Source organism: Bubalus kerabau, chromosome 1, assembly GCF_029407905.1.
Source record: "Bubalus kerabau isolate K-KA32 ecotype Philippines breed swamp buffalo chromosome 1, PCC_UOA_SB_1v2, whole genome shotgun sequence".
Classification (NCBI taxonomy): Eukaryota; Metazoa; Chordata; class Mammalia; order Artiodactyla; family Bovidae; genus Bubalus; species Bubalus kerabau.
In genome coordinates, this window is record NC_073624.1 from 45928287 (window position 1) to 45955893 (window position 27607).

Genomic DNA, 27607 nt, shown 5'->3' on the forward strand with positions numbered 1-27607 from the left:
GATGTGGGGAGGTCCGGGCAGCCCGGGCGGTGGCGGGGCCGGGGGCGGGGCCGGGGGCGCCGCCGACCCCGCCCCCCTGCGCCGCAGGAGCCGCCGCCCGAGCGCCGACCCGGGAGTGCGAGGCGGCTCTGGCGTGCGGGGTGAGCCGGGGGTTCGCGGGCCGAGCATCCTCGGGGCGGACGGGGCGCGGGAAGCCGGGGGAAAGCGGAGGGGATACGAGGGGTCCTGCGGAATACGCCCGGAGCTGGGATCGGTCGGCGCACCCCGCCCCCAGCGCCCGCGCTGACCCTCGCGCGCCTCTGGCCCGCAGACCCCGAGGACGCGGCCATGCCGGGCGGAGCAGAGGCTGGGGAGGCCGAGGAGGAGGCTGGGGCCGGCTCCGGGTCCGAGGCGGAGGAGGACGCGCTGTGGGAGCGGATCGAGGGCGTCCGGCACCGGCTGACGCGCACCCTCAACCCGGCCAAGCTCACGCCGTATCTGCGCCAATGCCGGGTCATCGACGAGCAGGACGAGGAGGAGGTGCTGAGCACCTACCGCTTCCCGTGCCGTGTCAACCGCACCGGTGAGCCGTGGGGGGCGCGGGGTCGGGCCTGAGCGGGCGGGGCCGGCCTTCCCTGGGGCCTTCTTGGGGCCGACCGGCCAAGGGCTCTGATCCCCCGAACCTCGCTCTCCACATCGGTAGGGTGGGATGGTTGCTGTGTCCGCCATCCTGCCTCCTTTAGCGTGTCCGCGTGTCCACACCGCGCCTGGATTTCTCTCCCGCCTCCTCGGCCCACCTTAGAGTAAGGGGTTGGCTGTAGTTGCGGTTCAGGCGGGGCTTGGGACCTCCCGGTCACAGCTGGTGGATTTGGCCTCGTTCCTGTGTCCTTTGCCTCGTTCCTGTGACCTTTGCTTTCATAGGTTCTCCTTGTCCCCCGCTTTCTGTGTGTCACATACTTCTCGGAGAGTTATTTTTCTTTATTTTCCCATCCCAGTTTTTTGAGGGTGCCTTCTCCCGTAGGTTGTGCCTGAACGGAGCTGGTGAAGCAATGCGGGTCTGATGGTGGAATTTCAGGCACTGGTCAACGAGATAGATATTTTGGTTTGCCTTTGAGGATGGAGGGGGCTTTTCTGTGCCGTTGTAAAGGCAGGCGCTGTTTGCTGGCCGTGTATCTGTGTGGAGGGCAGGCAGGGGCTTGGGGAGCTGTTGAAACACAGTTACCACTGGTGGTGGAGGGGGAGTGGGTCCTGAATCTCCTGGCTGCAGCAGACAGGCTATCTCCTCTGATGTGTTGAGTCAGGTCCCTGTGTGTGTCACTGGTTCAGAGATCTGGGGAATGTGGGCCTTGGAGTAGTCGGGGTGGGGGGCGGGGAGCAGATGGGAGAAAGCAGTTAGGTACTGGGGGCAGCCCTCACATTGACCCTTGGACACCCACCCCCGATTCTCCAGGGCGCCTGATGGACATCTTGCGCTGCCGGGGGAAGAGGGGCTATGAGGCCTTCCTGGAAGCCCTGGAGTTCTACTACCCCGAGCACTTCACACTGCTCACTGGCCGAGAGCCTGCCCAGCGCTGCTCCATGATCCTCGGTGAGTGGGTCTGCAGTGGGTGCCAGCGCAGATTCCTTACCCCCTCCCTGTGAGGGGGCACTCCCATTGTGGCCATTGAACAGGCAGGGAAACTGAGGCACAGAGACAGCTGAAACTGTCTGCCCAAAACCTCCCCAGCAGGCTGAGTGTGGGGCTGGGTTTGTAACACAGTTAGAGTCTAAATTCAGAGCCCACACACTTAAGGTAGCTATTTGCCCCTGAAGTTGTTCTCAGACACGTATGTGGCCGACATGTACCAGTTTGCGGTTTCTTCTTTAAAAAATTCAAACATGCCATGAGACGAGAATAAACAGCAAAGATCTTTACTTCTTCCTTCAACTCTGCTCTGCTGGTAACAGTTTGGCAATTATACACACATGCACACACATATACAGGGGATCATCTTACATGTCTTGTTCTGTATTTCATTTTTTCTTGGAACAACTGATTTTTGTGATTCATTCCCCCACCACCACCAGTGTGATTCTATTATGCTTGTTTTTAATGACTGCATCTGTTTGTTAGTGATGTGCCATAGTCATTTAACACATCCTCTATTGATGTGTTATTTGCAAATATTACAGTGCTGGGAACATCCTTCTAGGTGCATCTTTGTGCACATGTGTGTCTCAGGAGAAGTTCTGAGAAGTCAGATTTCTTAGAGAATACATAGCTTCCCTGGTGACTCAGTCTGTAAAGAATCTGCCTGCAGTGCAGGAGACCTGGGTTCGATCCCTGTGTTGGGAAGATCCCCTGGAGATGGGAATGGCAACCCACCTTCAGTATTCTTGCCTGGAGAATCCCATGGACAGAGGAACCTGGTGGGCTGCAGTCCATGGGCTCGCCAAGAGTCGGACACGACTGAGTGACTAACACACACACAACATGGGTCCCTCTAGCAGTGTATGAGCACCCTTTTTGTTGTACCCTCATTCATCCTAGGGATCATTTAAAAATAGTTTTTTTTTTGTGGTTAGATATGTGAAAAATAATATGTTGTTGTTTTAAGTTTGCACTTTGTTGAAAGATGTACTCAGCTTACTCAACAGTTTAGTTAGCCTTGGGCAAATGACTTAACATTTCTGTGCCTGGGTTTGTCTCTCTTTGAAATGGGTTTAATAAATAGTACCTACCTTAAGTGTTGTGAAGATTACATAAATTAATATACATATGTAGACCAAAGAGTAAAGTCAAATGTTAGTGGTACTACTATTATTGTTGTTACTATTATTGCTAGTGAGTTGGAGGGGACTCCCAGGTGGCACAGTGGTAAAGAATCCACCTGCCAATGGAGGAGATGCAAGAGACACGGGTTCGATCCCTGGGTTGGGAAGATCCCCTGGAGTAGGAAATGACAACCCACTCTAGTATTCTTGCCTGGAAAATTCCATGGACAGAGGAACCTGGTGGACTACAGTCCATGGGGCCACAAAAAGTGGGACACAACTGAGTGACTAAGCACAGCTCAGCCCAAACATAGGAAAATCCTTTCCTCATTGCATCTCTGCATGCATACATGCTCAGTTGTGTCCAACTCTTTGTGACCCCATGGACTGTGTAGCCCACCAGTCTCCTCTGTCCATGGGGATTCTCCAGGCAAGAATACTAGAGTGGGTTGCCATTCCCTTCTCCAGGGGGTCTTCCCAACCCAGGGATCAAACCCAGGTCTCCTGCATTGCAGGTGGATTCTTTACTGTCTGAGCCACCAAGGAAGCCCATGAATACTGGAATGGGTAGCCCATCCATTTTCCAGGGGATCTTCCCTACCCAGGAATTGAATCGGGCTCTCCTGCATTACAGGTGGATTCTTTACCAGCTGACCTACCAGGGAAGCCCTTTCCTATGTTTACCAGTCGTTTTTTTGTTTAGGAATTTGCAATTTGATAGTTTCTGGCCATATTTTTATTTTGCTGTTTGCTATTGATTTGTAGCAGCTCTTTATATAGTGTGACTCTGTGTCATGTGTTGTATTTTCTCCCACTCTGTTACTTGTCTTTTAACTTTGCTTCTTACATCTGTCATCATTCAGAAATCTCTTAGTATTTTTGCCTTGTTTAGGAAGCCTTTCCCTGTCCCCACATTGTAAAAATGGGTTCCCAATATTTCCTTCTAGTGTTTTTCTGGTTTGGGTTGTTCTGTGTGGTCTGCCATCTTGCTGGATTTTATTTGCCTGACCTGACTTTTCTCTGCCCTGTCCTTGGCAGATGAGGAGGGGCCTGAGGGCCTGACCCAGTTCCTGATGACAGAGGTGCGGCGGCTGCGGGAGGCTCGAAAGAGTCAGCTGCAGCGGGAGCAGCAGCTGCAGGCCCGGGGCCGGGTGCTGGAGGAGGAGCGGGCAGGGCTGGAGCAGCGGCTTCGGGAGCAACAGCAGGCTCAGGAGCGCTGCCAGCGGTTGCGGGAGGACTGGGAGGCAGGGAGCCTGGAGCTTCTGAGGCTTAAGGATGAGAACTACATGATCGCCATGCGCCTGGCACAGCTCAGCGAGGAGAAGAACTCAGCCGTGCTGCGCAGCCGGGACTTGCAGCTGGCGGTAGGTCCTGGGGAGGTTGGGGTGGGGTGTGCCATGGGCAAGGGGCAGCTTTGCAAAAAATGATGGTAATATGGTAGCCGGCTGGTGTCCCAGAGCCACCATCTGCTGGCTACTGGACCATGGGCAAGTCCCTTCACCCTGTGCCTCCGTTTTCTCATCTGTTACATGGGGATATTGATAGTGCTTATTTCATTGAGTTATGACTGTGGTTCTCAACTGGGGTTGATTTTGCTCCCCCTGCCCCTAGCAACTTTTGGCCATATCTGGGAACACTTTTGATCATCACAACCAGGAGTGTGTTACTGGCATATAGTGAGTAGAGGCCGGGGATACTGCTAAACGTCCTTGGAGCCCAGGACAGCTCCACAACCAAGAACTGTCCAGTCCACAAGGTCTGCAAGTGCTGCGGCAGAGAGACCTTGAGGTAGAAGGATTCCTCGGATTTAAGATACAGAATTCAAGACATGTACAGGGCCTGGTGCAGGGTTAGTGCTCAAAACCTGGATTATGGTTAGCCATTGTTATTGATATTATTAAGTATGACTCTATGCTATGTAGGTTACACGCATCACATCATGTAATCTCACAAAGATATCGTGCTCCATGTTCTCGTGTTGAAGTACAGACACAGGTGTAGATTGTAAAGGGACTTGCTTAAGGTCACAAAGCAGCAAGTGGCACAGCCTGGATGTGAACCAGGTCTGCCTGGTGCCCCTGCTGGCTTCTGCCTCATGATGCTGTTCCTCTTGCTCCCATCCAGATGAAATCTCACCCAGTTCTCCCTATAAGCGAACGAGGCCATGCCTCTTACAGGCTGAGCAACTGAGCCTCTCTTTCTTGGTGTCTTATTGGGTCTTCACATGGGGATAAACCTGGGATTTTACTGCTGCAGAGAGTTGTCTCAAGGATTTGACAGTGCCTGCGGCCAAGGCAAGAGATGCAGGGTTTGATCCCTGGGTGGGGAAGATCCCCTGAAGGAGGAAATGACAACCCATTCCAGTATTCTTGCCTGGAGAACCCCATGGACAGAGGAACCTGGTGGGCTACGAGTGAAGTGACTGAGCACACACGTGGCACACAGTAGGCTGTCCTTGGCAGTACTGCACAAGGTTCCATTGGGGGATTTTGATGGTGGGATCTGAAGCCCCCTGACCCCTGAGCCTCAACTGTGGCTGGGGCACCCCAGGGGGTGAGAGGTGGCTGTGGACAATGAGTCACATGTCCATGATGAGCCTGTAAGCATGAGAGTATTGGTGTGCTGGAGCCTGTGACTGTGGGTGCCATTGGGGGTGGGGGTGGACATCTGGGGAAAGGACTGGGGGTTGTTGAGGCCACAGGTTCATGGACCCAGGCTGCCAGGCCCACTTGAGCCTCAGGTTCCTCATCCTTGAAGAGGGAAGTCACGGTGCAGTGACATCATAGCAATATAGCACCTCCTGTGTAGTAGGCATGGTCCTCCAGGCTTGATGTCCATCAACTCCTGTAATTTCCTGGGAACTCCACTGGAATGGGGGTCAGGTAGAGCCCTGTTATTATCCCCATTTATGAATGAAGAAACTGAGGCACAGGCAGGTTGGTTGGAGTACTTTCCCAGGGTTCCAAGATGGAGAATTTCTGACTCTACTCTGGGCACTTCTGGGAGTGGGGTGAGGTGGGGAAGGAGCCTGGTGGGGAGAGCCTGCTCAGAGAGGACAATGTGATGGTCACTGGTCCCTGGGTGTTGGGAGGGGCTGTGGCCAGCACAGTTTGTCTCACCCTTGGGTTACATGTGATTGTAAGTTGGGTCTGCTGAAGTGGTGGATATGTGCATGTGACTGGGTGGGGGGTGCCTTGTGTGTGTGTGTGTGTGTGTGTGCGCACACCTATCTGGAGTCTCCTGGGGTTGGGTAGAGGGATGAAGAAGAGGTGTTGGAGGTTCTCTGTGTGTCAGTATTTCAGCTCTGGGTGCACGTAGTATGTGTGTGCTTAGTCACTCACTTGTGTCAACTCTTTTGTGACCCCATGGACTGTAGCCTGCCAGGCTCCTCTGTCCATGGAATTTTCCAAGCAAGAATACTGGAGTGGGTTGCCATTTCCCTTCTCAAGGGGATCTTCCTGACCCAGGGATCAAACCCGCATCTCCTGAGTCTCCTGCACTGCAGGCGGATTCTTTACCACTGAGCCACTGGGGAAGGTCCAGGATGGCCCTAGGGGTAAAGAAATCTGCCAGTGGGCAGAGAACAGCTGCTTTTTTCCGGTTTAGCTGGTCGAGGGTAAGGGATGAAATTCAATTAATAGATAAGCTTTTCTTTAAATGTAGCTACTGTACACTTGCCTTAATTTACTGGAGCTTTTCCACAACCAATTAACAAAGGTTTTGCAGGTGGAGATGAACAGAACAGCTGATTATGCTTTTTCTTGGCAGCTTGGGTTCCCTCCCCCACCCCCGACAGGTGTGTGGTGGCTGTGATTTAACACGGTTTTTTATAAGGTGCAAATTTAATGAGCTGTTATTTCTAAGCAACATAAACTTAAAGGAATGAACGCTATAATTTTGTGCTAAGTGAGTTTGTACACCAGGATTAAATGCATCTGTTACTTCCTGGTGTTTGGTGGAGACTCCCAGGTGCCCTGTCCCCTGAGCTCATCTGGGAAGCCTGCCGGCCTCGGGTCAGGCAGGAGGTCGGGGTGTGTGGCTGTAGTTTGCTGGAGAGGGTGTGACCACATTTGCCCTTGTAACTAGCTGTCTTTCTCCGGCGGCTCACAAAGCGGGTTTTGTGAGGGGAAAGGAATGTGAGAGTCATGAATTTCTTTCTGAGTCCTCTGCGGAGGAGGAGTGGGCTGTTAATTCGTGGAACTGCCTGACCCAGGCTCCAGATCCTTGCGTGTGTGGGGTGGGGGGGTGGAGAATGCTATGCCAGGCTCTGGAGGCTGGGAGGCTGTGAGTCCTTTCCAAGCAAGGCCAGGGCACTCCTAGGGCACCAGAGGTCAGCATGCCTGAGTGTAGCCCCAGAGGTCACTGTGTCTTTTTCCAACAATGACTTCATTTCGTGGCCTGCCACCTGCTGCTCTAGCCACCTCAGATCACACATGAATTTGGAAAATCACTTGGGCTGAGTACACTCATAATCCAGCCAGCTGGTCATACATCTCTGCCATGGCCACCACTCAGCCACCCATACAGCCCTCTTGGCCAGTTTCTGGCTGCCCACACTGAACTGGTAACAGTGGGGGGAGGGTCCTAGGATTTTATTCAAAGCTGTAAAAATAGCCACTGTTACTCCCCCAGCAGTTCTGTAGTTTAAAGGCGTCTGTCCACCTGCTGTCTTGTTTGATGCCTGCAATGACTTTGGGAGGCAGGTGGTGGAGCAGGAGCAGGGGGATTGAACAGGCCCATTTTACTGATGGGGAAACTGTGGCCCAGAGGAGGTAAGTGACTTGCTCAGGATGACAGAGGGTAAAATGGTACAATTGAAACCTGGACCCCAGATTTGGAATTTGTATTGGGAGTGAACCAATAGCATAACCATCCCTCATGGAGGCTCTGGTAGGAATATCTCTAAGGGAGGATCAGACTCATGGCTGTTCTGTGCATATATGTTGAGCAGGGAGGCTTTCTGAGGGGAGACATCCTGGCTCTTGGGCTGGGTGAGACTCTCAAAACTGTCTTCCTCCTTATTCCCCTGGGATATGAGGAGACTGAGGCACAGAGAAGGGACCATGACTTGCCCAGGGCCACACGGAGTTAGAGGCTGAGCTGGGCCCAGCCCCTGGGTCCTCCTGTTCTTGGTGCAGCCCTCCTTCCCGTCCATTATGCTGGTGCTGGGCTCAGTTGCCTGTGCTCCATGTCAGAACTGCGGGACAGACAAGTGTGTTGTGATCTGGCCCATCCACCCACAAGTCCTTGAGGCAGATTCCCCTGGGACAGTGGCTTGGCCTTGTCATATTGATCCAGCCTGTCGCTTCTTTGTAGACATGTCCAGGGAGGATGCCTGCTTGGGCCCCTCTGGGAATAGGGGAGGCACCCCGGACTGCGGGAGCAGGACCTCTGTCTCCCCTCTGGCCTGGCTGGTGCTCCCTCCCTGAGCTGACCCGTGTCCTGGACCCCAGGTGGATCAGCTCAAGCTCAAGGTGAGCCGGCTGGAGGAAGAGTGCACGCAGCTGCGGAGGGCCAGGGGGCCACTCCCTGGGGCCGAGGAGAAAGAGAAAGAGCCCGACAGTGCGGACCTAGTCTTGGAGCTCCGCGCTGAGAACCAGCGGCTGGTGGCCTCGCTGCAGGAGCTGCAGGAAGGCCTGCAGCAGGTATGGGGGGAGGCCGGGGGGAGGCGAGACCCTCCTGCTCACTTGTCCCCCTGAGGCCTGGAAAATGAGGATTCTAGATCCAGGGATCTGAGATCTGGCTGGTCTCTTAAGCTCTGAATGGAGGTCCTCAGCTCGCCCTGGGTGTTGAGTCTGGGGTCTGGGGCTGGGGAAGAGGGGTACTCAGGAAGCCTCTGAACTCCTTGAAACTGTACATCTGATTTTGTGTGTGAGCGTTTTTCTGGGGAGTGGGCCCCCAGTTTTCCTTGAATTTGTAAAGGAGTCTGACCGTGGAAAGGTTGAGACCTCTGAAGTCTGGGTGGCCCCAGGGCTTGCTCAGTGTCCTGTGGCAGGTCAGGGACAGCATGGGCCTGCCACCTGGCCATTACTCCTCACAGGAAGTGGGGGAGGAAGCTAGGACTCTGGTGTATTTTATAGGGTTGGGGGTGCCTAGCTAGGGTGTGGGTCTGGGGACTGGATCTTCGGCCCATGGTCTACCTGCCTGGGCCAGGCTCAGACCCTATGAAAACCCCTTGTCAGGCCAGAGGAAGGGGGTGGAAATAGGCCTTGAAAGTATTACCCATCTTCTGTCCTGGCTAGCTGGTGGGGGGCCAGAGCAAGAGAGAACAGGCCTGGTTCTTGTTGAGGAATAAGATCCTGGTCCAACTTGTCTGAACACGCCCTCATCCATTTACCTCATTTGTACCCCAGATGCTCCCTGGAGGGTGGGCAGAGCTGCTGAGGCCACACCCACTCAGCAGAAGGGGAAGCCAGGGTTCAGAGAGGCCAAGGCTCTCGGCCAAGGGGGCAGAGCTAGTGGGCTGGGGCTGAGGGCTATGTGTGCCCCCTCACCCCACACTCAGGATGGGCCCGGAGCCAGGGCTGAGGCAGCACTGAGCCCTGATACCCGCCCCCGCAGGAGGCAAGCCGGCCAGGGGCCCCTGGCTCCGAGCGCATCCTCCTAGACATCCTGGAGCATGACTGGCGTGAGGCGCAGGACAGCCGGCAGGAGCTGTGCCAGAAGCTGCATGCTGTGCAGGGGGAGCTGCAGTGGGCCGAGGAGCTGCGGGACAAGGTGATGTCCACGTTCCCCATATACCCCCTGCCTTGCCTCCACTTGCCTTTTTGCTCACAGCCTGGGGAAGCTCCTGAGGGGATGGGGGGGATGGGCATCACCCATTTACTTAAGCCAGCTTTCCCCTAGCATCTGCTGTGTGCCAGGTCCCGTGCCAAGAGCTGTGCATTCGTTTGTTCTCAAATATGTGTTGAGGTCCATCTGTGAACAAAACAAAGGTCCTTCTCCTGGGGAGGACAGATTATAGCAGGGGAGACAAACAGGACACCTTATGCATAATCCACAGTCCCTCACTTCATGTCACAGAGGGTGATGAGTGCTGTGGAGGAAGCAGAGTGGGTTAAGGAGGCAGACTGCAGTTGAAATGAGGAGGCCCAGGTGGGTTGGGATGGGTTGTTGTTCCCATTTTACAGATAAGGCAGCTGAGGCCCAGTGAGGAGATGTCAGTTAGCAGCCCAGGCCACCCAGCTGGGGAGGTGGGCATTCATTACTGGGGCTCAGGACTTTCCCTGGACCTGCTGGGCTCCTGCCCATGGTCCCTAGCCCTGAAGTCTGACCAGGGTGTGTCCCATCCTGCTCCACCCTGCCGCACCCACAGTATCTGCAGGAGATGGAGGACCTGCGGCTGAAGCACCGTACGCTGCAGAAGGACTGTGACCTGTACAAGCACCGCATGGCCACCGTCCTGGCCCAGCTGGAGGAGATTGAGAAGGAGCGGGACCAGGTGAGCCCCGCCTGCTGTGTGCCCAGTCCTCATTCCCATCCAGGGGAAGATGGGGAGAGGCAGACAAACAGTATACTCATCAGTTTAGGATGGGACAAGTAGGCCTGGAGAAACAGACAGGGGACCTGAGCGCTGAGGTATGCCAGCCCTGCCCTCTCAACACACCTGCCTCACTGGGCTCCCCGGACAGGTATGAAAGCTGGTGTGGGCGGCCGTGGCATCTGAATCCCTGTTCTCCCCACATCAAGAGCGAGGCTTTCAAATGTTTGTTGGTGAAGAGATTCTCAAAAGTTCTGGCTCCCAGGCCCTGGGTACCATTCCTTCACCTCCTGAGGGGTGGGCCAAGGCCCCCAGCCCTCCTCATCTGAGCTCCCCGTGCAGCGGGGAGGGCAGCAGGTTTTGTCCTTGTTCGAATCCCTGGAATCCCTGAAGCAGTTGGTGTCTACACGTGAGCGTGGGCCTCGGGGGGCCTGGTGAAAATGCAGATTTTGGGTTTCAACCCCGGACATACTGAGTCAGGTGGTCTGGGGTGGGCCCAGGAATTTGCACTTCACCTGGTTGCTCCTAGCCCCTGAGACTCTCACCCCTGCTCCCTCTGAGACAATGGGTGGTAGGTCCCCGTGGCCACGGACCCAGCTCTTGGGCACCGTGGTCTACATTGTGTGGAAAAGCTCTTTGGGTGCACTGGGCTGGGTTTTGAACCCTGGAGGCTGGGAATAAAGTCTCCCATACACAGTGTGTCCCATAGAAGAGTTTTGAGTTGTTTCTGGGAAATGGCACGAGCCTGGACTCTGCAGCTGTGTCCCTGCTGGCCTGGTGTCCCTGTCTGTAAAATGAAAATAAGGAGACTCTCTTAACTCGAAGAGTTAGTGTGAAGATTAAATGAGCCAATATTTAGCACAGGGCACAAGCGTGCAGGAAGTTCTTAATAAACATTAGCTGCTGGTCCTGTTGCTACCCACTGCCGCACCCCTTTGCCTGATCTGAGAGGTCAGAGGCCAGGACAGCTGAGCCAGCATGTCACCTTCGGCTCCTGGCCCCAGTTCCCTCCTTGCCCACTCTTGCCAGGCCATCCAGAGCCGAGACCGTATTCAGCTGCAGTACTCGCAGAGCCTCATTGAGAAGGACCAGTACCGGAAGCAGGTCCGAGGCCTGGAGGTGGAGCGGGATGACCTGCTGACGGCGCTCACCAGCCTGGAGGGCGCCAAGGCCCTGCTGGAGGTGCAGCTACAGCGGGTCCAGGGGGGGCCCCATCTCAAGGTGAGCAGGGTCAGGAGTCCAAGCTGGAACTCTCAGCCAGAGTGAGACCTGGTGAGAGACCTCAACTGGGGGTGGGGACGTGGGGGACTCATTGGGAGTCCTCACCTGGGCCTGGGAAGATGCAAGCTCTGGGAGGAAACATGTGGGTCCTGGCTGGAGTCATCATCATTCGAGGTCAAGAACATGCCAGTCTTGGAGGGGGCTGTTGGCCAAGGTGGACAAAATGCAGCTCGGATGGGTGGGGGTTGGTGTATCAGGGAACACGACAGGAGTGTAGGGGCCTCTGGGTTTCTGAGGTTATACCTGGGGCACGAAAAACAGCTTGACGCTTGTCTTATCATACACTTGGAGAACCCCAGTTCCCTGAGGGCTGGCAAGCATCTTAGAATGCAAAATGTGTGCCCTGGAAGTTCCTCAAGACTGACTAGTACAGTTGCCTCATTGCACAGGGCCCAGAGAGGGTCAGAGGCTTGCCCAGGATCACATAGCCACCCAGCAGAGGAGCCGAGCCCCCAGATCCCTTATAAATCAGACACTGGCTCTCAGATCTCTGCCAAGATAGGAAAAGAAAGGCTTTTCCTATTGTGTGTGTGTGCTTAGTTGCTCAGTCATATCTGACTCTTGGTGACCCTTTGGACTGTAGCCCACCAGGCTCCTCTTTTCATGGAATTTTTCAAGCAAGAATGCTGGAGTTGGTTACCATTTTCCTCTTCCAGGGGATCTTCCTGACCCAGCGATTGAACCCACATTTCCTGTGTCTTCTGCATTGCAGGCGAATTCTTTACCCACTGAGCCATCGGGGAGGCCCTTTTCCTATCTTGGGTTTGCTTAAAAGAGGATCAGTCCACCAGGAGTGTAGTACCCGAAGAAACAGAACAAAAGAAGCATAAATCTGTGATTTTTGACTTTTAAATATCCTCAGTGGTTTACTTTGCCCTAGAAGTCCTACAGGGTGGTTCCCTTACTTGCCTACCTCGAGCCTGGTTTTCTCAGTCTCAACTTTTTTTTTTTTTTAATTAAGCTTTTTGTTTTGTATTGGCATATAGCCAATTAATAATATTGTGATGGTTTCAGGTAGACAGCAAAGGGACTCAGCCATACATATGTGTGTATCCGTTCTCCCCCATACTTCCCTCCCCTCCAAGATGCTAGAGGACATTGAGCAGAGTTCCATATACTGTATAGTAAGACATTGTTGGTTATCCATTTAAAATATAGCAGTGTGTACATTGTTGACACCACACTATCCCTTCCCCCTGTCTCAGCTTTTTGATTCCTAGAATGTGTCAGTCCTGCCTCAGGATCTTTGCTCTGACTGTTCCATCTGCCTCCCCAACTTTAACACCTACTTATCCTTGAGTTCTCGGTTCTAACCACACTTTCCCTGGAAAACACTCTGATGGCCCCCTGGCCGGGTGGGGCCTTTGAGTGCCTTCCCCACCCTAGGTACCTTCCTTCCCAGCTCTTTTGGAAGCTGAGCCTTAATTCCTTCATCTGCCTGCTTGTTTATAGTTTGTCTTCTCCACTAGGCTGTGAGCTCCATGAGGGCAGGAATGCAGCTCCCTCCTTCCCCACCTCATCCCTGTTTCCAGCACTCGGGTGTTGAGAAAATGGTGGTGGCTGGCCCCGGCCCAGCGCTGCTGACTGCTGCCTCTCCCCTTCCTCTCCAGGCCTGCGCCTCTTCCCATTCCCTGTGCTCCAACCTCAGCAGCACCTGGAGCCTCAGCGAGTTCCCATCCCCGCTGGGAGGCCCAGAAGCAGCGGGGGAGGTGCCTGTCGTGGGAGGGCCCGAGCCCCACACCTCGGTAAGATGCCTGCCCTAGCCCAGATGTGGGGGGTACAATGGCCATCATATTACTACTGACACACAGGGGGCTCTCCAGTTTGCTGACCATTCCATTTTCCACGAGAGGAAATTGAGGCCCACGAAAGCCAAGTGCCTTGTTGAAACTCCCAAAGAAGCTGGCTCAGTGCTGGGCCTGGGCTCGGGTGCCAGGAGACCTGGGGAGCCATTCACATCCAAAACTTCGCAGAGCCTGCCCGTCCACTCTGGGCTGTAGTTCCCGTCTGTGAAATGAGCACAAACTTAGCACCATGAGCTGTGGACGGGTGCTGTGGGGGTGACCAGGTCCTGCTGTGACTTTGCAGGAGGAGGCCATGGACAACGAGAAGGAGATCAATCGCCTCTCCATCCTGCCCTTTCCGCCCAGCGCTGGCTCCATCCTCCGCCGGCAGCGAGAGGAAGACCCCGCGCCCCCTAAGAGGTAAAGGGAGAGGCCCGGGGTGGGGTGGGGGGGGCTCTACTCTTGCCTTCTAGGTGGAGGAACATGGGCACAGTTACGGTCAGAATATTAGCTTCTTGCCCCGTGACTTTAGGAGTCTAGCCTGCATGTGCTTGGGGGTTGCCAGACTTTGGGGCAGCACGGAGACAGAAGCAAGGGGTGGGGCTGAGTGCCCACTGAGCTCAGTGCTGGCCCCTCTGCCCTCTCTCTGCCCAGGTCCTTCAGCAGCATGTCAGACATCACAGGTAAAGGCCCCGGGACTCCCTGGGGAGGGCTCGTCTGGGAACCCACCTGAGGCCTGTGCTACCTATGCTGCCCTTGGCCTGCGTCCCCTCCCTGAGGCTCTGCTGTCCCCTGAGCAGAGAGGCTCTGCTCAGGAGGCCCTGGGGCAGTTGATTCCCACCTCTCACCCTGACCCCATCCTGGTCCTCTCTCCTGGTCCCAGCTGTGCTCTGTGGAGCTACTCAGTTCCAGGCTGCCCTTCCCCTTCTTCCAGGAAACTGAAGGGTCACCCTCGTCGACTCAGGCCCAGCCCTGAGCCCTTTGAGTCCAGTGTGTTCCCAGGGCCTCCAACCTGCCAAGGTCTCTGGGCCCTGAGCCATCTCTGGGCTCAAGGGGCAACCCCCTTCTCATGGACCCAGCCCTCCCTCACGGCTCTGCTGGCGCCCCTGAACCTCACCCCTCCTCCCCAGGGAGTGTGACGCTCAAGCCCTGGTCCCCGGGCCTCTCCTCGTCCTCGTCCTCCGACAGCGTGTGGCCTTTGGGAAAGCCGGACGGCCTTCTGGCCAGAGGCTGTGGATTGGATCTCTTCAACAGGTACGGCAGTCTCCTGGGGCAGGGTGGAGCTGGGAGGCTGGTTCGGATCCCCGGAGAAGGGTGAGCAGGGGTGAGGTGGGAGGGAGCAGCAGCGAAGCCCTTGCCTCATGCCTCTGTCCAACTGTTGGGTTTTTGCACAGAGGCAGACGTTGAATTCGTATGCTGTCACCATTGTCTGGGAGGCTTGGGCTGGTTATTTCACCTCTCTGGGCCTCAGTTTCCTCATCGGGGTAAAGGGCACAGCAATGTCTTCTGCAGGTGGAATTTGGAGGCTTAGGACTTGTGGCAGCCAAGCACCCCGCTTTGCCAGGCGTGTGGTGGGTGCTTGGTAGGTGGCAACTGTTACTTGTACTGCTTGCCTGTCCCTGCTCGGATCTCCCAGCAGGACTGGGCCTCCCAGCAGACTTTGTGCTGAGGACGGGGTGGGGTGGTGGTAGTTTGTCATTTGTAGCTCCCTGCAGCTGAGCTGGCCCCATGCCATGACTGGAGACACGAACCTTGGCAGCTCCCAGCCTGCTGCAGGCCATGTGCTCTGTCCGTTTTGGTGGATGCATGGCTTTCCTGGTCAGTGATCTCAGGAGGACAGGCGATGGGAGAGGCTGATCCGAGAATGTGGCCTTTGAACGCAGCCAGGAGAGAGCAGGCCAGGAGGGCAGCTGGGTGATAGGAAGAGGAAAGAACAGAGGCTGTCCAAGGACAGGCCTGGCATTTGGTGGTGACTGGCACGTGAAGGCAGGGAAGGGGGAAGGGGGAAAGGTGAAAGTCGAGGCTAGGGCAGGCTTTGTGAGTCAGGCTGGGGAAGTGTGGTGCTGTGCACCCTGGGAAACCTGGGCGGCAAGGCAGGTGGGTGATGGTGCTTAGCTATTACTAAACGCAAGGCCGGCTCCTGGCTGCTTTACAACATTCCCTCTGTCCTGGGAGGCCGGCTCTATTATGATTACCCCTTTTTTATAGAGGAGGAAACCGAGGCTCAAAGAGGTTAAGCGACTTGCCTGAGGTCACACAGCTGGGATGTACCAGGACCAAGGTCCAGAGTGGCCTGACCAGATTTGGGTTTTGGGGAGGGCATAGGAAGCACTGAATGTCAGAGCTGGAATGTGGGGATGCTGGTTACAGAGGACAGGTCGCACGAGAAATCAGGGCAGAGCAGCACCAGGAGCCTCCTGCCTCCCGAAAGCAGCTTGGCCAGGCCCCTGCCCCCACTCTCACCCTTCGGCACCGGGCCCAGCGTGACATTGTTTCTCACTGTGCAGGACGTGATTCTGGGGGAAGGGGCGGAGGCGCCTCCCTTCCTGCCTGCCTGGCCCTTCCTCCCTTCCTCTGCTCAGGCCTGCAGCAGGGGTCCTGGCTGCTGTCCAAGGGCCTCCGGGATGCCGCAGAGGGAGCTGGAGGTTCTGACCCATGTGATCATGGGACCACCTCTGATGCCCACACAGTTCCTGGGGAGGAGGGAGATGGGGGAGGAACACAGATTGAGGGGTTGGGGCAGGGTTGGTGGACTAAGAGAGAAGGGGGTGGGCTGATGGGAGTTCAGGGATGTGAGAGCCCTAATGGACTGGGGAGCACTGTTTGCACATGTCCTGGGCGGGAAGCAGGGTTACAGGTCAGAGCACAGGCAGGATCCAAACAGACTTGTGAGCCAGCTGAAATCCTGGCTCTGTCACTTGCTACTGGGGGGCCTTGAGCAACTCATTTAATTTCTCATTACCTCAGTTTTCTGCTCTGTAAAATGGGCTCACAGTAGTATCTGTCCCTTGGGGCCATTGTGGAGGTTCTAATATTCTTACTAGAGTGCTAAATGCAGTGCCTGGCTCATAGTGAGTGGAAAGTTAGCTCTTAGCTATTATTGGTGCTGTTGTGGCTTGCAGTAGCCCTGCAAGCCCCATACACAGATGATAATGAGGCTCAGAGTCAGGAATGTGTCCCATGGCCTCTTGGTGGTGGAGCTGGGGATTCCAGAGTCCCTTCCTCTCATCACAGCTACTTGAGTTGTTTTTGTTTTTAACTTTGATTTGTTTTTGACTGTGCTGGGTATTCATTGCTGCACACAGGCTTTCTCTAGTTGCAGCAAGAGAGGCCTACTCTCCAGTTTTGGTGTGCAGGCTTCTCATTGTGGTGGCACCCCCTTGGAGCTCAAGCTCAGTAATTGTCACGCACAGGCTTAGTTGCCTCCTGGCATGTGGATTCTTCCCAGAACAGGGATCAAATCCATGTCCCCTGCCTTGTCAGGCAGATTCTTAACCACTGTACTACAAGGGAAGTCCCCACGGAAGCTGCTTTAACCTCCACCTGTGTTGAGTGGTCCCTGTGTGTTGGGCGTTGTAGCTCTTCACTCTCCCTTGCCCCTCTTGGCTCCCAGAATCTTGGGCCAGGGCAGAGGATGGTCAGGCAGGTGGTAAAGAGTGAAAGTGAGATGTTGGGTGGGGAGGACACTGGGAGAGTACTGGGGTGCTGTCTCCTGGGCAGGGCCATACCTGCCCGCTCTTGTCACAAAGACAGGATCTCCGGCATTGGCCGACCTCGCACAGGGAAGGTTTGGGTAGGTCATTGTCTAACTCCACCACCCACCAGCTGTGTAACCCTTGGCAATTGTAACTTCCCCTGGCTTCAGTTTGCCTCTTCTCTTATGTTGGGGGAATAACAGATGGCTTCCGTGGTTGGGAGGATTCAGTGAGGTAATCTGTGTGACATGCTTACATCTCAGCTTCAAAGGTCCCTGACCTATGAACCTAGGGAATCTTCCCACAGTGCCCCAGGGTGTAGGGCAACACTCATCCAAGCCACCTAACTCATGATGCTCAGGGTTGGCAGAGTGAAGGACTTGGCCCATTACCTGTTGTTCCCCTGTGACCTGACTCCTGAGCTGACACTGGGGGATAGGATTGGGAGCCCTCTCCTGGTGGATGGGGACCCCCATCCTTCCCACAGGCAGGACTGGGATCAATCAGATCTTGTTGCAATTGCCAGAAACCTAAGAGTTCCTGAGAGGTTGGAGCAGGCAACCCCTGCCCTCCACCATGTTCCTTTTTCTTCCCCACACACTTGACTGCTGAGGTCTGAGTCTGAGAGACCTGATCTGGATCCTGCCCCTGTGAGCCCCCAGGTAGTAGCCTGGGGCTGTGGAGGCTCAGAGAAGTCACTTGGTCCCTCAGGAAGGTAGGCAAGGGCATCCTGAAGGAGAGGATGCCCAAGCTGGGTCTCTGAGCCTGAAAAGGTGGAATGGCTGAGGAATTGCCCTGATGCTGGATTTGCAGGGAGGAGGCGTGGCATGCAACCAGGGGTAGGGAGTGAGCAGATGGACCTGGAGGGCCTGAATGCAGTCTTCTCCCTGGGCCCTCACCTAGAGAAGCCAACAGTGGTCATCTGTCTATGGGTTTGAAATTGGGTTGGAGAAAGCTGGACCACAGAGAGATGACTTGTCCTGAATCACACCTGGTGATAGTGAATGTCTAGTTTTTATCGGGCACTGTTCCAGCAACATCCAGTGTTTAAACTTACTGAGTTGTACAATGAGATAGATAGACACAAATGAGACTGCTGAGAACCAGAGGCAAGCAGCCAGGCCTCCTGGCCCCAGAGTTCCTGCTGGTGCCCTCCACACCACTTTTCTCAAACTCTTCTGATGGTATCCTGCCTCAGGAGAAACCCAGTTCAAGTGCCTGGAACAAAAGGGTCATGGAAAGATAGTTGGATTTACTTGAAGGGAGGCAGGCTTATATTTTCTCTTTCATTCCATTCAAAAACAGTGTTGGTCATGACCCAGTGAATTTCATAACCCATTTAGTTGGAAAGCCCTGGAGCCCTCTGGTTTCCCCCTCTACCTGCATTATCTCTGTATTTGTCTAAGCCTCACACTCACGGTGGGAAATGAGTGTCATCATTGTCCTTGCTTTATGGATGTGGGGATAGAATCAAGTGGCCAGCTTGCTTCCAAAGGCTAGAGCACAGTTAGTGCTGGGGTTGGAGCTGATAGCTCCATCAGCTATCCAGCCTATCCAGCTATCCAGCTATCCCGCTATCCGGCTATCCAGATATCCAGCTATTCAGCTATTCAGCCATCCAGCCATTGGGCAGCATAGCCAGGCCCAGCCTCAGGCCTCCCATCTCTGTCCAGGCCTTTCTGTGCCCAGTCGATATGGCCAGGACAGTCCTGGGGCTGAAGGAGCCTGTAAAGGCAGCCCAGATGTCCCCAGCACCCGTGTCTATTCCCAGCCCCCATGTCTATCCCTAGCCTCTGGGTCTCGGTCCTCTATTTTGATTGAGGGGGCAGGAGGCAGGCTGGACTCCCAAGGGCCAGGGTCTTCCCCTGCATGGGTACTGATTAGGTTAAGGTCTTTGCAGCCTTGCCCACCCTGGGCAGGCAGCAGGGGGCAGTGTGGCTGTGTGGCTGAAGCTGCCAGGGTAGATGAGGAGGTGAGTAAATGCCCAAGCTTTTCCTGGGCTCCCTCTCTATTTGGGGCACACCCACAGAGCCTGACCTCTTCCCTTCCCCAGAACCATGGAGGAGGGGTCATGGGGAGACTTGTGGTCAGTTCTCTCTGAGTCTGGCCACAGGGCTTCATCACTTCTCATCCAGGGATAGGCAGAGTCCTCGTATTATAGGGATTTGGTGACTCTGTCCTGACAGTGGTACCCACTGACCACCAGAGGAAGGTTAGATACCTTCATTCCTTGCCCTCCATAGGCTGGCTCCAGCTTGCCTTTCCTGGAGCTGTTTCCCAGGATGTTAAATTAGTTAATTAGGGCAAGGAGTTTAGCATGGTGTCTAGCACATGGGAAGCACCCGGTAAGTGTTTGATGCTACTGTTATTATTGTTATTAAATTCTTCTGCATTGTATCCTATTGTCCACACTTCTGCCTATACCAGCTGTTTGGTCTGGAACCATAGGATTCTGTCTGTTCCAGAAGTGCTTCTATTCTTCACCCTCATGTAGCCTAGCTGCTGCTTCCTCTGGGAAGCCCCTCCCCTTTATGCTCCTACTGCCAGCAGTAACCATCCCTGATCTGTTATGATTTAAGGGTGACCTCCTGCCCTAGACTATGAGCATAACAAGCTTTTGTTAGTCATCTGCCAGATGTGCCAGACACTTGTGATTGGTGGTAGGGATCCAGAGCCAAACATGATAGAGGGCTGATTCTCAAGGCATTTTATTGAGGGAGAAAACCAAGGGGAAAATAGAAAAACGGGGTGCTCCAGCAAGAAGCTCCACCTCACTATGTGCAGGGGTTTGAGGGATTTGGGAAGGAGAGGTTGCTTTTGACCTGAGCTATGAAGGATAAGCAGAATTTGCCAGGCAAAAAAGAAGGGAAAGAGCCTTCCAGCAGGTGCAGTGGCCTGGGGTGGCAGTCCTGGCATCGTTGGGGCATCACTATAGTTCTCCAAGAATATTGAACTGAATCAACATACTGACTAAACGCTAATTCAATCTCCTTTCTCTCTGCTCAGGTCTCTGGCCATCCGAGTGTCTGGCTGGAATCCCCCGGGGGGACCTGAGCCCCAGGACAAGGGCCCAGATAGCCTGTCATTCCTCGGGGACAGCTGGTCTGGGGCTGTTGTGCGGAGGGTGCTCTCTGGACCAGGGTCGGCCAGGGTAGAACCAAGAGAGGTGAGGCCTCGCCCTTCTGAGCTGGGGCAGAATCGGTACATTAGCTGGGGCTGGGCGCCCTCTGATTGGTGGATCTAGATCATTGGGTGGAGTTTCTGGAGATTGGTCGAAGCAGAGGTGGGCTCATCGACTAGCCCCACCTCAGCCAGCATTAAGTGAAATCTGATTGGGCAAGGGCTGAGAGGTGGGGCAGACTGATAGCACCTGGACAGATCCCTACCCTTACACGTGGAAAAGACCAGACTGAGCCACGCTGGGTGGGGAGGCCGGTTGCAGGGAGCAGGGTCTGACTGGGCATGCACCCTGTGAGGTGAGAGCATCAGAATTTTGAGACATGGTCACCCCCACACGCGGTGTTCTTCAGCCCCAGGGCTGTCCTGGGAAGCTAGCTCAGTTCCCTCCCTGTCTGGGTTTTCTCCCAGCCAAGGGCAGAGGCCACTGGTTTGGAGGGGGCAGGCCTGGAAGGCGAGGCCCAGCAGAGAACCTTGCCCCGGAAACAGACGTCCACACTCCCACTGATGGACTTCAAGGGTAAAGCTGGCCCGGGGCGGGCAGGCACTGAGGACTCAGGAGTCCTGGAAGGTCAGAACTGAGGGCCCACGAGAATGCTCCTCCAGTCCATGGTGTGGGTGGGACAGCCATGGCCTGGGAGGGGGATGCCTCGCCTCCTGACTCCTGTCAGTGCTCTTCCCTCTGCACCGCTGCCTCCTTGCTAGTTGTCTCTTCTTATGCTCTTCCTCTGTCTTGTCCTCAGTAAGCAACTTACAGTGAAAGGAGGACTGGATAGGAGTCCAGGAACCTGGGTTTGGGTCCTGGTTCTGTTCCCAGTGGGCTTGGTGGCTTGGGGCCTATCCCCTCCCTCCCTGGGCCTTGGACTCTCATTTTAAGAAGGGGAAGGTGTGACCTCTCTGAGGCTAATGCTTGACTTTCTCCTTCCCTTGTCCTTAATGCTACCCCCTGCCTTGTCCACACTCAGCCTGCCAGTCCTTCCACGAGGCCCTGGACGCCTGGGTGAGGGAGCCAGGAGCTGAGCCCTTCTACATTCGAGCCAACCTCACCCTGCCTGAGCGGGCTGACCCCCACGCCCTGTGTGTGAGAGCTCAGGAGATACTGAGGCTGGTGGACCCGGCATATAAGCGACGGCAGGAGTGGTTCTGCACGCGGGTCGACCCCCTCACTCTGCGAGACCTGGACCGGGGCACCGTGCCCAATTATCAGAGGTGACAGCCCGAGGCCCTGGGAGCCAGGACTGGGATGGGGGACTCTCTCTCTCTCCTCCCGCAGTCTCTCGCCATCCTCTGGGACAGGATTGGGGGAGGGGGCTGGAGGAGAGAAGGTGAGGAACTCCCTACCTCCCTACAAACTCATGACATGACCTCCCTTCTTCTCCCACCCCCTCCCGCCAGAGCCCAGCAGCTCCTGGAAGTTCAGGAGAAATGCCTGCCATCCAGCCGACACCGGAGCCCCCGCAGTAATGTAAGCTGGGCTGCGGAGGACAGGGTGAGGGCTTGGGGAGGGGATGCCAAGTCGGGGGCGCCAAAAGGGAGAGGGCAAGCTCCATTCTCTGGAAGCTGGGGGAGGAGACTCCACCCATTTGGTTGCTCATCTTCTTGGTGAGCATTTTGGTTGCGTCTTCACCCAGACTTGGTTGATCCTATCCCCAGCGTGTCCATCAAAGAGAATAGCAACAGGGCTCCAGTCCAGATAGTTGAGAGGGGGAAGTGAGGCAGTGTGCCTAGTGCTCAGGAGCATGGGTGGCATGCGGTGGGCACTTAACGATAGTCGCACTCCCTTCTCTGATCCCTGGACCATGCGCCTGGGCAGAGCAAGGCTCGGAGAGGTTAAATATTTCAAGAGACCATGGTACTAGAGAGAAGGTGGAGAACCTGGGCTTTAGAGCCAGGCCTCCGGAGTTTGCATCCCAGCTCTGCTCCTTCTTTGCTGTGTGACCTTGGATGACCACCTGACCCTCTCTTGAGGCTCTGCTTCATCATCTGTGAAATGGGGAACCCATGCCTGCCTCATGGGTTCATGCATATGGGATCTGGTTAGCATTTGTCCCATTGTCACGTTATTTCACACCTGTCAACTACTGATATCCATGGGGTCGCAAAGAATCAGACATGACTGAGCAACTGAACAACAACAACCATGATTGTTACAATTAGCGGTGTCAATTTTGGTTTTTCTATACTCTTCCTACACTGCTGATTAATTGGAAGAGACCCCAGAGTTTGTCTCTTACATCTTCTTAGGTCCTTCTGGGCCTCGATCTCTGATCTGTAATGTGCGGGCAGACCTAAGGCTCCTCTAGCTCTAACTAGCTCTAGCAGCCTTACTTCCCTGGATTCCTAGTGATGGTCACCCTCCTCTGTCTCAGGGGCTGTACTGGGCCAGGTAGGGGCAGGGGACAGCCAGATAGAGAGGGGGTTCTTGTGCTGACCTGTGAGACTAGACAGTAGGGCCCTTTCTCCCTGAGGATGGGACGGAGCTGAGCTCTCAGGTGCCCCTCTTTTTCTACTCCCTCACCAGCTAAAGAAGCGTGCCCTGGACCAGCTGCGACTGGTGAAGCCCAAGCATGTGGGGAGTCCTCCTGGGGACTCCCCAGAGCAGCTGCTGCTGGAGCCCTGCTCAGGTGCGTGCCCAGGTGCGAGGGTGCAGCCACTGCCTACGGGCTCCAGGAATGTGCCCATCTGGGTGTCCTTTGGCCTTGGTGTTCCCTTTGGCCTTGAAGGGCTTGTGGGAGGGTTCCAGTCGGGGGCAGGGTGCAGGCCAGGGACCTGGTGGGAGATGGGCCACCAGGATGGAGGGAGCTGGTCTGTGTCCAGGTGTGACCAGGGGTGAGGCACGGAGAAGCATGGGCCTGTTTTTGTCTGGCACAGCATGCACAGCTGTGCCTTTTGCCTGTGTATGGTGGCAGGTGCCATGATGACCCCAGAGAGAGTTCCTGGAGGAAGGAGGATGAAGGGTTAGGGGGGGCCCAGAGAAATGAATAGCAATTCTGAGGGTAAGGCTGGTTAGGAAAGGTTTCCTGGAAGGGAGATTGTCTGAACTGGGCCTTTCAAGGATGAAGAAGACTTCATGCCAGGCAAAAGGCAAAGACTCAGAGGCATGGCTATGTGTCGTATGCTTGGAGGACACAGAGTACAGCAGGCGCATAACTCTTGTCATGCATTGTGCCAGAGGGGAGGGGGGAGGGAAGCAGGGGAGGGGCAAGGTAGGAGGGGTCCCTGCCCACCTGGGAGCTTGGGAAGGCTTGACCTGGGCTCTGACAGAAGAGTTAACTGGGCCACCAGGGCATGCAGAGTTCCTGTGATTACAGCTGCTGATCTGTGAGGTCGGAATAGAGCTTGTAGTGAGGGGATCTGTGGCTTGCTGCCTCCCCAGCTCCGGCAGGGCTGGGTCACCCACGTGGAGGATGTGGCCTTCTTCCTGAGAGTTGTGGGAAGTCACTGGTGCATTGAACACAGGGGAGTTACAGGATCTGACTTCAGCGTTGAAGCCTGCCTCAGCTGCCGAGAGGAGAATGGCCTGTAGGGGGCACGGGTGAGGCCTGGGATGGGGAGGAGGACAGTCCCAGTGAAGTCCAGCAGCGGGTGTTAGGAAGGGAAAGAAGATAGGGGCCTTGACAGGAGGCACTGGGGTCCTGAGTATTGAGGGGGCTGGCCATCCCAGCAGCGAGGACCTGGGGCCCTGGCTGCACCCTCATCTCCTCTACATCCTGTCCCCTCCCGTGCCCAGAGCCAGAGCGGAGCCTCAAACCCTACAGCCTGGTGCGGCCCCTGCTGGTGTCTGCTCTGCGGCCTGTGGTGCTTTTGCCTGAGTGCCTGGCGCCCCGGCTCATCCGCAACCTCCTAGACCTGCCCAGCTCCCGGCTGGACTTCCAAGTGTGCCCAGCGGGTGAGCCTGTGCACTTGAAGATGGGAGGGCCAGGTGGCACCGTGGGGCAGTCAGGCCCACTGGCCCTTCGTTTGTGCCTTTCTCTGCTTTGCAGAAAGCCTCTCTGGAGAGGAACAGTGCACACTGTCAGCGCCCGGAGCCCCCAAGGCCCGGCCTGCCGCCCCCAGTCTGGGCAGCAGGATCCGTGCCATCCAGGAGTCTGTCGGGAAGGTGGGTGCTTGGGGTGGGGCATGGGGGTGGTGCCCTCTGGGCCCAGGAGCAGAGGGTGACCCTGGGCAAGCCCCTTCCTTCCATGGGTGTCTTTGCACCTGTGAAATGGGTGGCCTGGGGCACTCTGCCTCAAGTGGCTCACCCTGCAGAATTTGGCTGATACATCTGATCTGTTCATCTTTGTCTCAGACTTGCCGCTCCCCTGGAAGCCACCTGGGGCTGCCAAGGGTGGGGTCAGCGCCCTCTGCAGATCGGGGTCTAGGGAAAGTGACTTATTTCCCTGGGTCTTGGGCTTTCCCTTCCAGTTCTTTCCTTATTGCCAAGGTGGATGGGGAAGCTGGACCCTGTAGGGGGCTGTTTTAAGGGGGCCCAGTCAGGGGGCAGGGAGGCTAGGGTCTCTGGCCTGGGAGTAAAATGTAGCCTTGACCACCCCTACCCCGAGAAGAAGCACTGCCTGTTGGAGCTGGGTGCTCGGGGCGTGCGGGAGCTGGTCCAGAACGAGATCTACCCCATCGTCATCCACGTGGAGGTGACCGAGAAGAATGTCCGGGAAGTCAGGTGAGTTGGGCCGGGAGGAGGGGTAGGGACCCTGTGCTTCCTCCTGTTTGGATGCCTTGCTCTCTCTCTCTCTCCATCTCTTCGTTTGCCTTCTGTCTGTCTCTCTGATTGCCTCTGTCCATCCTCCCTCTCTAACTCTCCATGTCTTAGTCCATTCCTTTCTGTCTCACTGTCTGTCTTCATCCCCTGCTCTGACCATGGCCTGCTGTCTCTCTCGGCAGGGGTCTGCTGGGCCGGCCGGGCTGGCGGGACTCTGAGCTGTTGCGGCAGTGCCGGGGCTCAGAGCATGTGCTCTGGGGGCTGCCCTGCTCCTGGGTGCAGGTGCCCGCCCACGAGTGGAGCCACTCGGAGGAGCTGGCCAAGGTGGTGCGGGGACGCATCCTGCAGGAGCAGGCCCGCCTTGTGTGGGTGGAGCGTGGCAGTACCAGAGGCGGCGGCAGCAGCAGCAGCAGCGAGGCCTGAGGGCCCCCCTGGAATGCCTGCGCCTTCCTCACACACTCCAGAAGCCACCACCAGGAACCCTGGTCTGCAGTGGAGCCGGGTCCTCCCCATCCTGAGCCTTCCTCAACCCTGGGACTCGACGTGGGGCCCTCGGCTCTGGGCTCTGGGCTCTCTCACCCATAGAAGCCCCTGGCCAGAGCTCCCTCCCACCCCTGGACTTGCTGCTCTGGGCCTTCCCCTGGCCCTGTGTCTCCACGGACCCTTCTCGTGGGTCTCACACACACCTCTGTGTCCTGTCCCTCATGGTGCTCCTCAGAGCATCTGCGTTCTCAGTCCTGTGCGTTGGTTTGCACACTCAAGATCCCACAGGGTGGACTCGAGTCTGCCCCTCCCCTTGGCTCACGAGGTCTCCTGGCTCCACAGCCTCTTATTATTTTTTTTTTTTGGCCTCACTGCATGTGGCATGCAGGATCTTTGTTCCCTGACCAGGGACTGAACCTGTGCCCTGTGCAGTGGAAGCACAGAGTCTTCATCGCTGGACCACTGGGGAAGTCCTCCACAGCCTCTTCTGTTCACAGGAGCCCCCGAGCCTGTCGTGTGGGACACCCACCCATGCAGCTGGCATTTCTTGTGTTTACCTCCACGGGGGCATTGTGGTTTCCCCAGTCCACTGTCACTTGTGCCCCTTGTGTCTTCCAGTCACATGTGTGTCTGTGGTTCTCCCCTGTGTAAATGTCATGCCCCCCACCCCCGTGACCCTTAGGACACTAACCCGCGTGTGTTCCTGGTGAGCACACCCAAGGACCATGTTCTCACAGCACCTGCGCCCCTCCCTGCCCTGCCTCTCAGAGGGATGGGTGGGGAGGGGGCCAGCCACTCCGTTACCAGAATGTACAGCTTGTGGATTTTTAATGGGCCTTTTTTTTTCCCCTCAGAAGCTGCACATTATGGAACATTAAACAGTTTGTCATAGAAGCTGGTGGCCTTTTGCTTGCTTGCCTCCCTGGCCTGGGCCCCCTTCCCCTCGTCCCACTTGTTGCCACCCCCAGCTCAGGTTGATGCCACCTTTCAGGTTCCTGCTCGCTCATGGGGAGGATCAGATTTCTCTCCTGACTCATCCTGGAGCTGCCTGCCATCTGTGCTGGCATCACCTTACCTGCCCCCAAATGACCGGAGGAGGGCCCCACAGATGGGCCACCTCTGTACCCAGCCCTGCCTGTGTCTGATCATCAAAGAGATGTCTCCTGGAGCGGGGATACCTAGCCAGCACAGTGTGGTCTTAGGCTAAGGGCCTCGGCCACTGAATCCAGAAGACTAAGAGCAAACCCTCAGTGTACTACCAAGCCCGTGAGACTGCTTCACTGGAGAGGATGAGCACTTCCAGTGGGAGATATCTAGGCAGGCTTACTGGAGGAGGTGCTGCTTGAGCTTGGGGTGTGGGATTCCTTTCTTCAGGAAGCACTTAAGGGACTCGCATGCCTATGTTGTTCCTGGTCCTCCTAGGACTCTCCTCAGTCACAGTGATGAACTTGGGCAGGCTCCAGGGAGTTGTGGGGAGTGGATAGACTAGGAGGAGGGAACCTCAAGAGCAACGGCTCAGTGGCAGGAAATGGATTGAGATTGGCCACTGGGGAGTGGTAGGAAATGAAGCTGAGAGGTCCAAGTCCAGGGGTTGGGGGCTGCTTACATTTGAAGTCTAGCTCAGATATCATTTCCACAAAGCCTCCTGATTTTCCCAGGCCTTGGAAATTCTGGGCCATGCCATGCTCTGCTTTGTGGCCAGATGGTGGGTCTCTATGGGTGGCTATTGGCTACCTGGCCATGGAGACTGGGTTATGATCACTGGGGTAAGCAAACCACCCCCTTCTTGGCCCAGTGCTTGGTCTATGGACATTCGAGCCTGGGTGAAGTTGCAGGCTCCCAGTGGCTGGTCCCATGTTAGGTGCCCTTTCCATGGGGGTGGAGAAGCCAACCAACCCCAAGTCTTATTTTATCCCCATCTTATAAATGAAAGTGAAGTTCAGAGAGGTGAAGTAACTTGATCAGAGTCACACAGCTAGGGATTTGAACCCTGGTCGGTATGGCATGAAGCATGGGTTTATCCCTTGGAGATGCCATTCTGAGAAGATGGGCTGTGAGGGGGCCTGGCACAGGGCTGGGCCATAGAAGGGTGATTCAGAAGGGTTGGTTTTCCTTTTCTCTTCCTCTATAGTGCTAATGCATTTCTCCACGCATCTGGTATTTCCTGCGTTTAACAAGAAAAGTTTGAGTGCCTACCATGTGCCAGGTTCTGTTCTAGGTACTAGGAATTCAGTGAATAAAAAGAAATCCCTGCCCTGATATTCTCTTGAGGAAGACA

At 55.7% G+C, this 27607-nt stretch overlaps 1 protein-coding gene across 4 annotated transcripts; it reads left to right on the forward strand.

The window, feature by feature from the left end:
* CARD10 (caspase recruitment domain family member 10) lies at positions 1–26223 on the forward strand. 4 transcript variants are annotated; one of them, XM_055573989.1, is made up of 21 exons: positions 1–140; positions 311–562; positions 1430–1567; positions 3772–4097; positions 8187–8378; positions 9295–9450; positions 10049–10174; positions 11243–11434; positions 13105–13239; positions 13583–13698; positions 13933–13961; positions 14409–14532; positions 19980–20139; positions 20562–20721; positions 21116–21359; positions 21546–21615; positions 22672–22774; positions 23881–24039; positions 24134–24249; positions 24695–24807; positions 25029–26223. In XM_055573989.1, the coding sequence occupies exons 1-21, from the start codon at positions 2–4 to the stop codon at positions 25267–25269; spliced, it is 3291 nt and encodes a 1096-aa protein (XP_055429964.1). In that variant the 5' UTR covers position 1; the 3' UTR covers positions 25270–26223. The 4 variants fall into 4 exon arrangements, 3 of the variants coding, with proteins under 3 accessions (XP_055429964.1, XP_055429983.1, XP_055429974.1); XM_055574008.1 differs by having other exon boundaries at positions 20562–20670; XM_055573999.1 differs by having other exon boundaries at positions 10058–10174.
* The last annotated feature ends 1384 nt before the right edge of the window (positions 26224–27607 follow it).

What these genes read in the sequence shown, in the direction of transcription:
- CARD10 (XM_055573989.1), top strand. Translation starts at nt 2, where the DNA reads ATGTGGGGAGGTCCGGGCAGCCCGGGCGGTGGCGGGGCCGGGGGCGGG. An exon ending in ACCGTGCCCAATTATCAGAG is followed by an intron (nt 21,360 to 21,545) that starts GTGACAGCCCGA and finishes CCCTCCCGCCAG; the next exon opens with AGCCCAGCAGCTCCTGGAAG. An exon ending in AAGAATGTCCGGGAAGTCAG is followed by an intron (nt 24,808 to 25,028) that starts GTGAGTTGGGCC and finishes CTCTCTCGGCAG; the next exon opens with GGGTCTGCTGGGCCGGCCGG.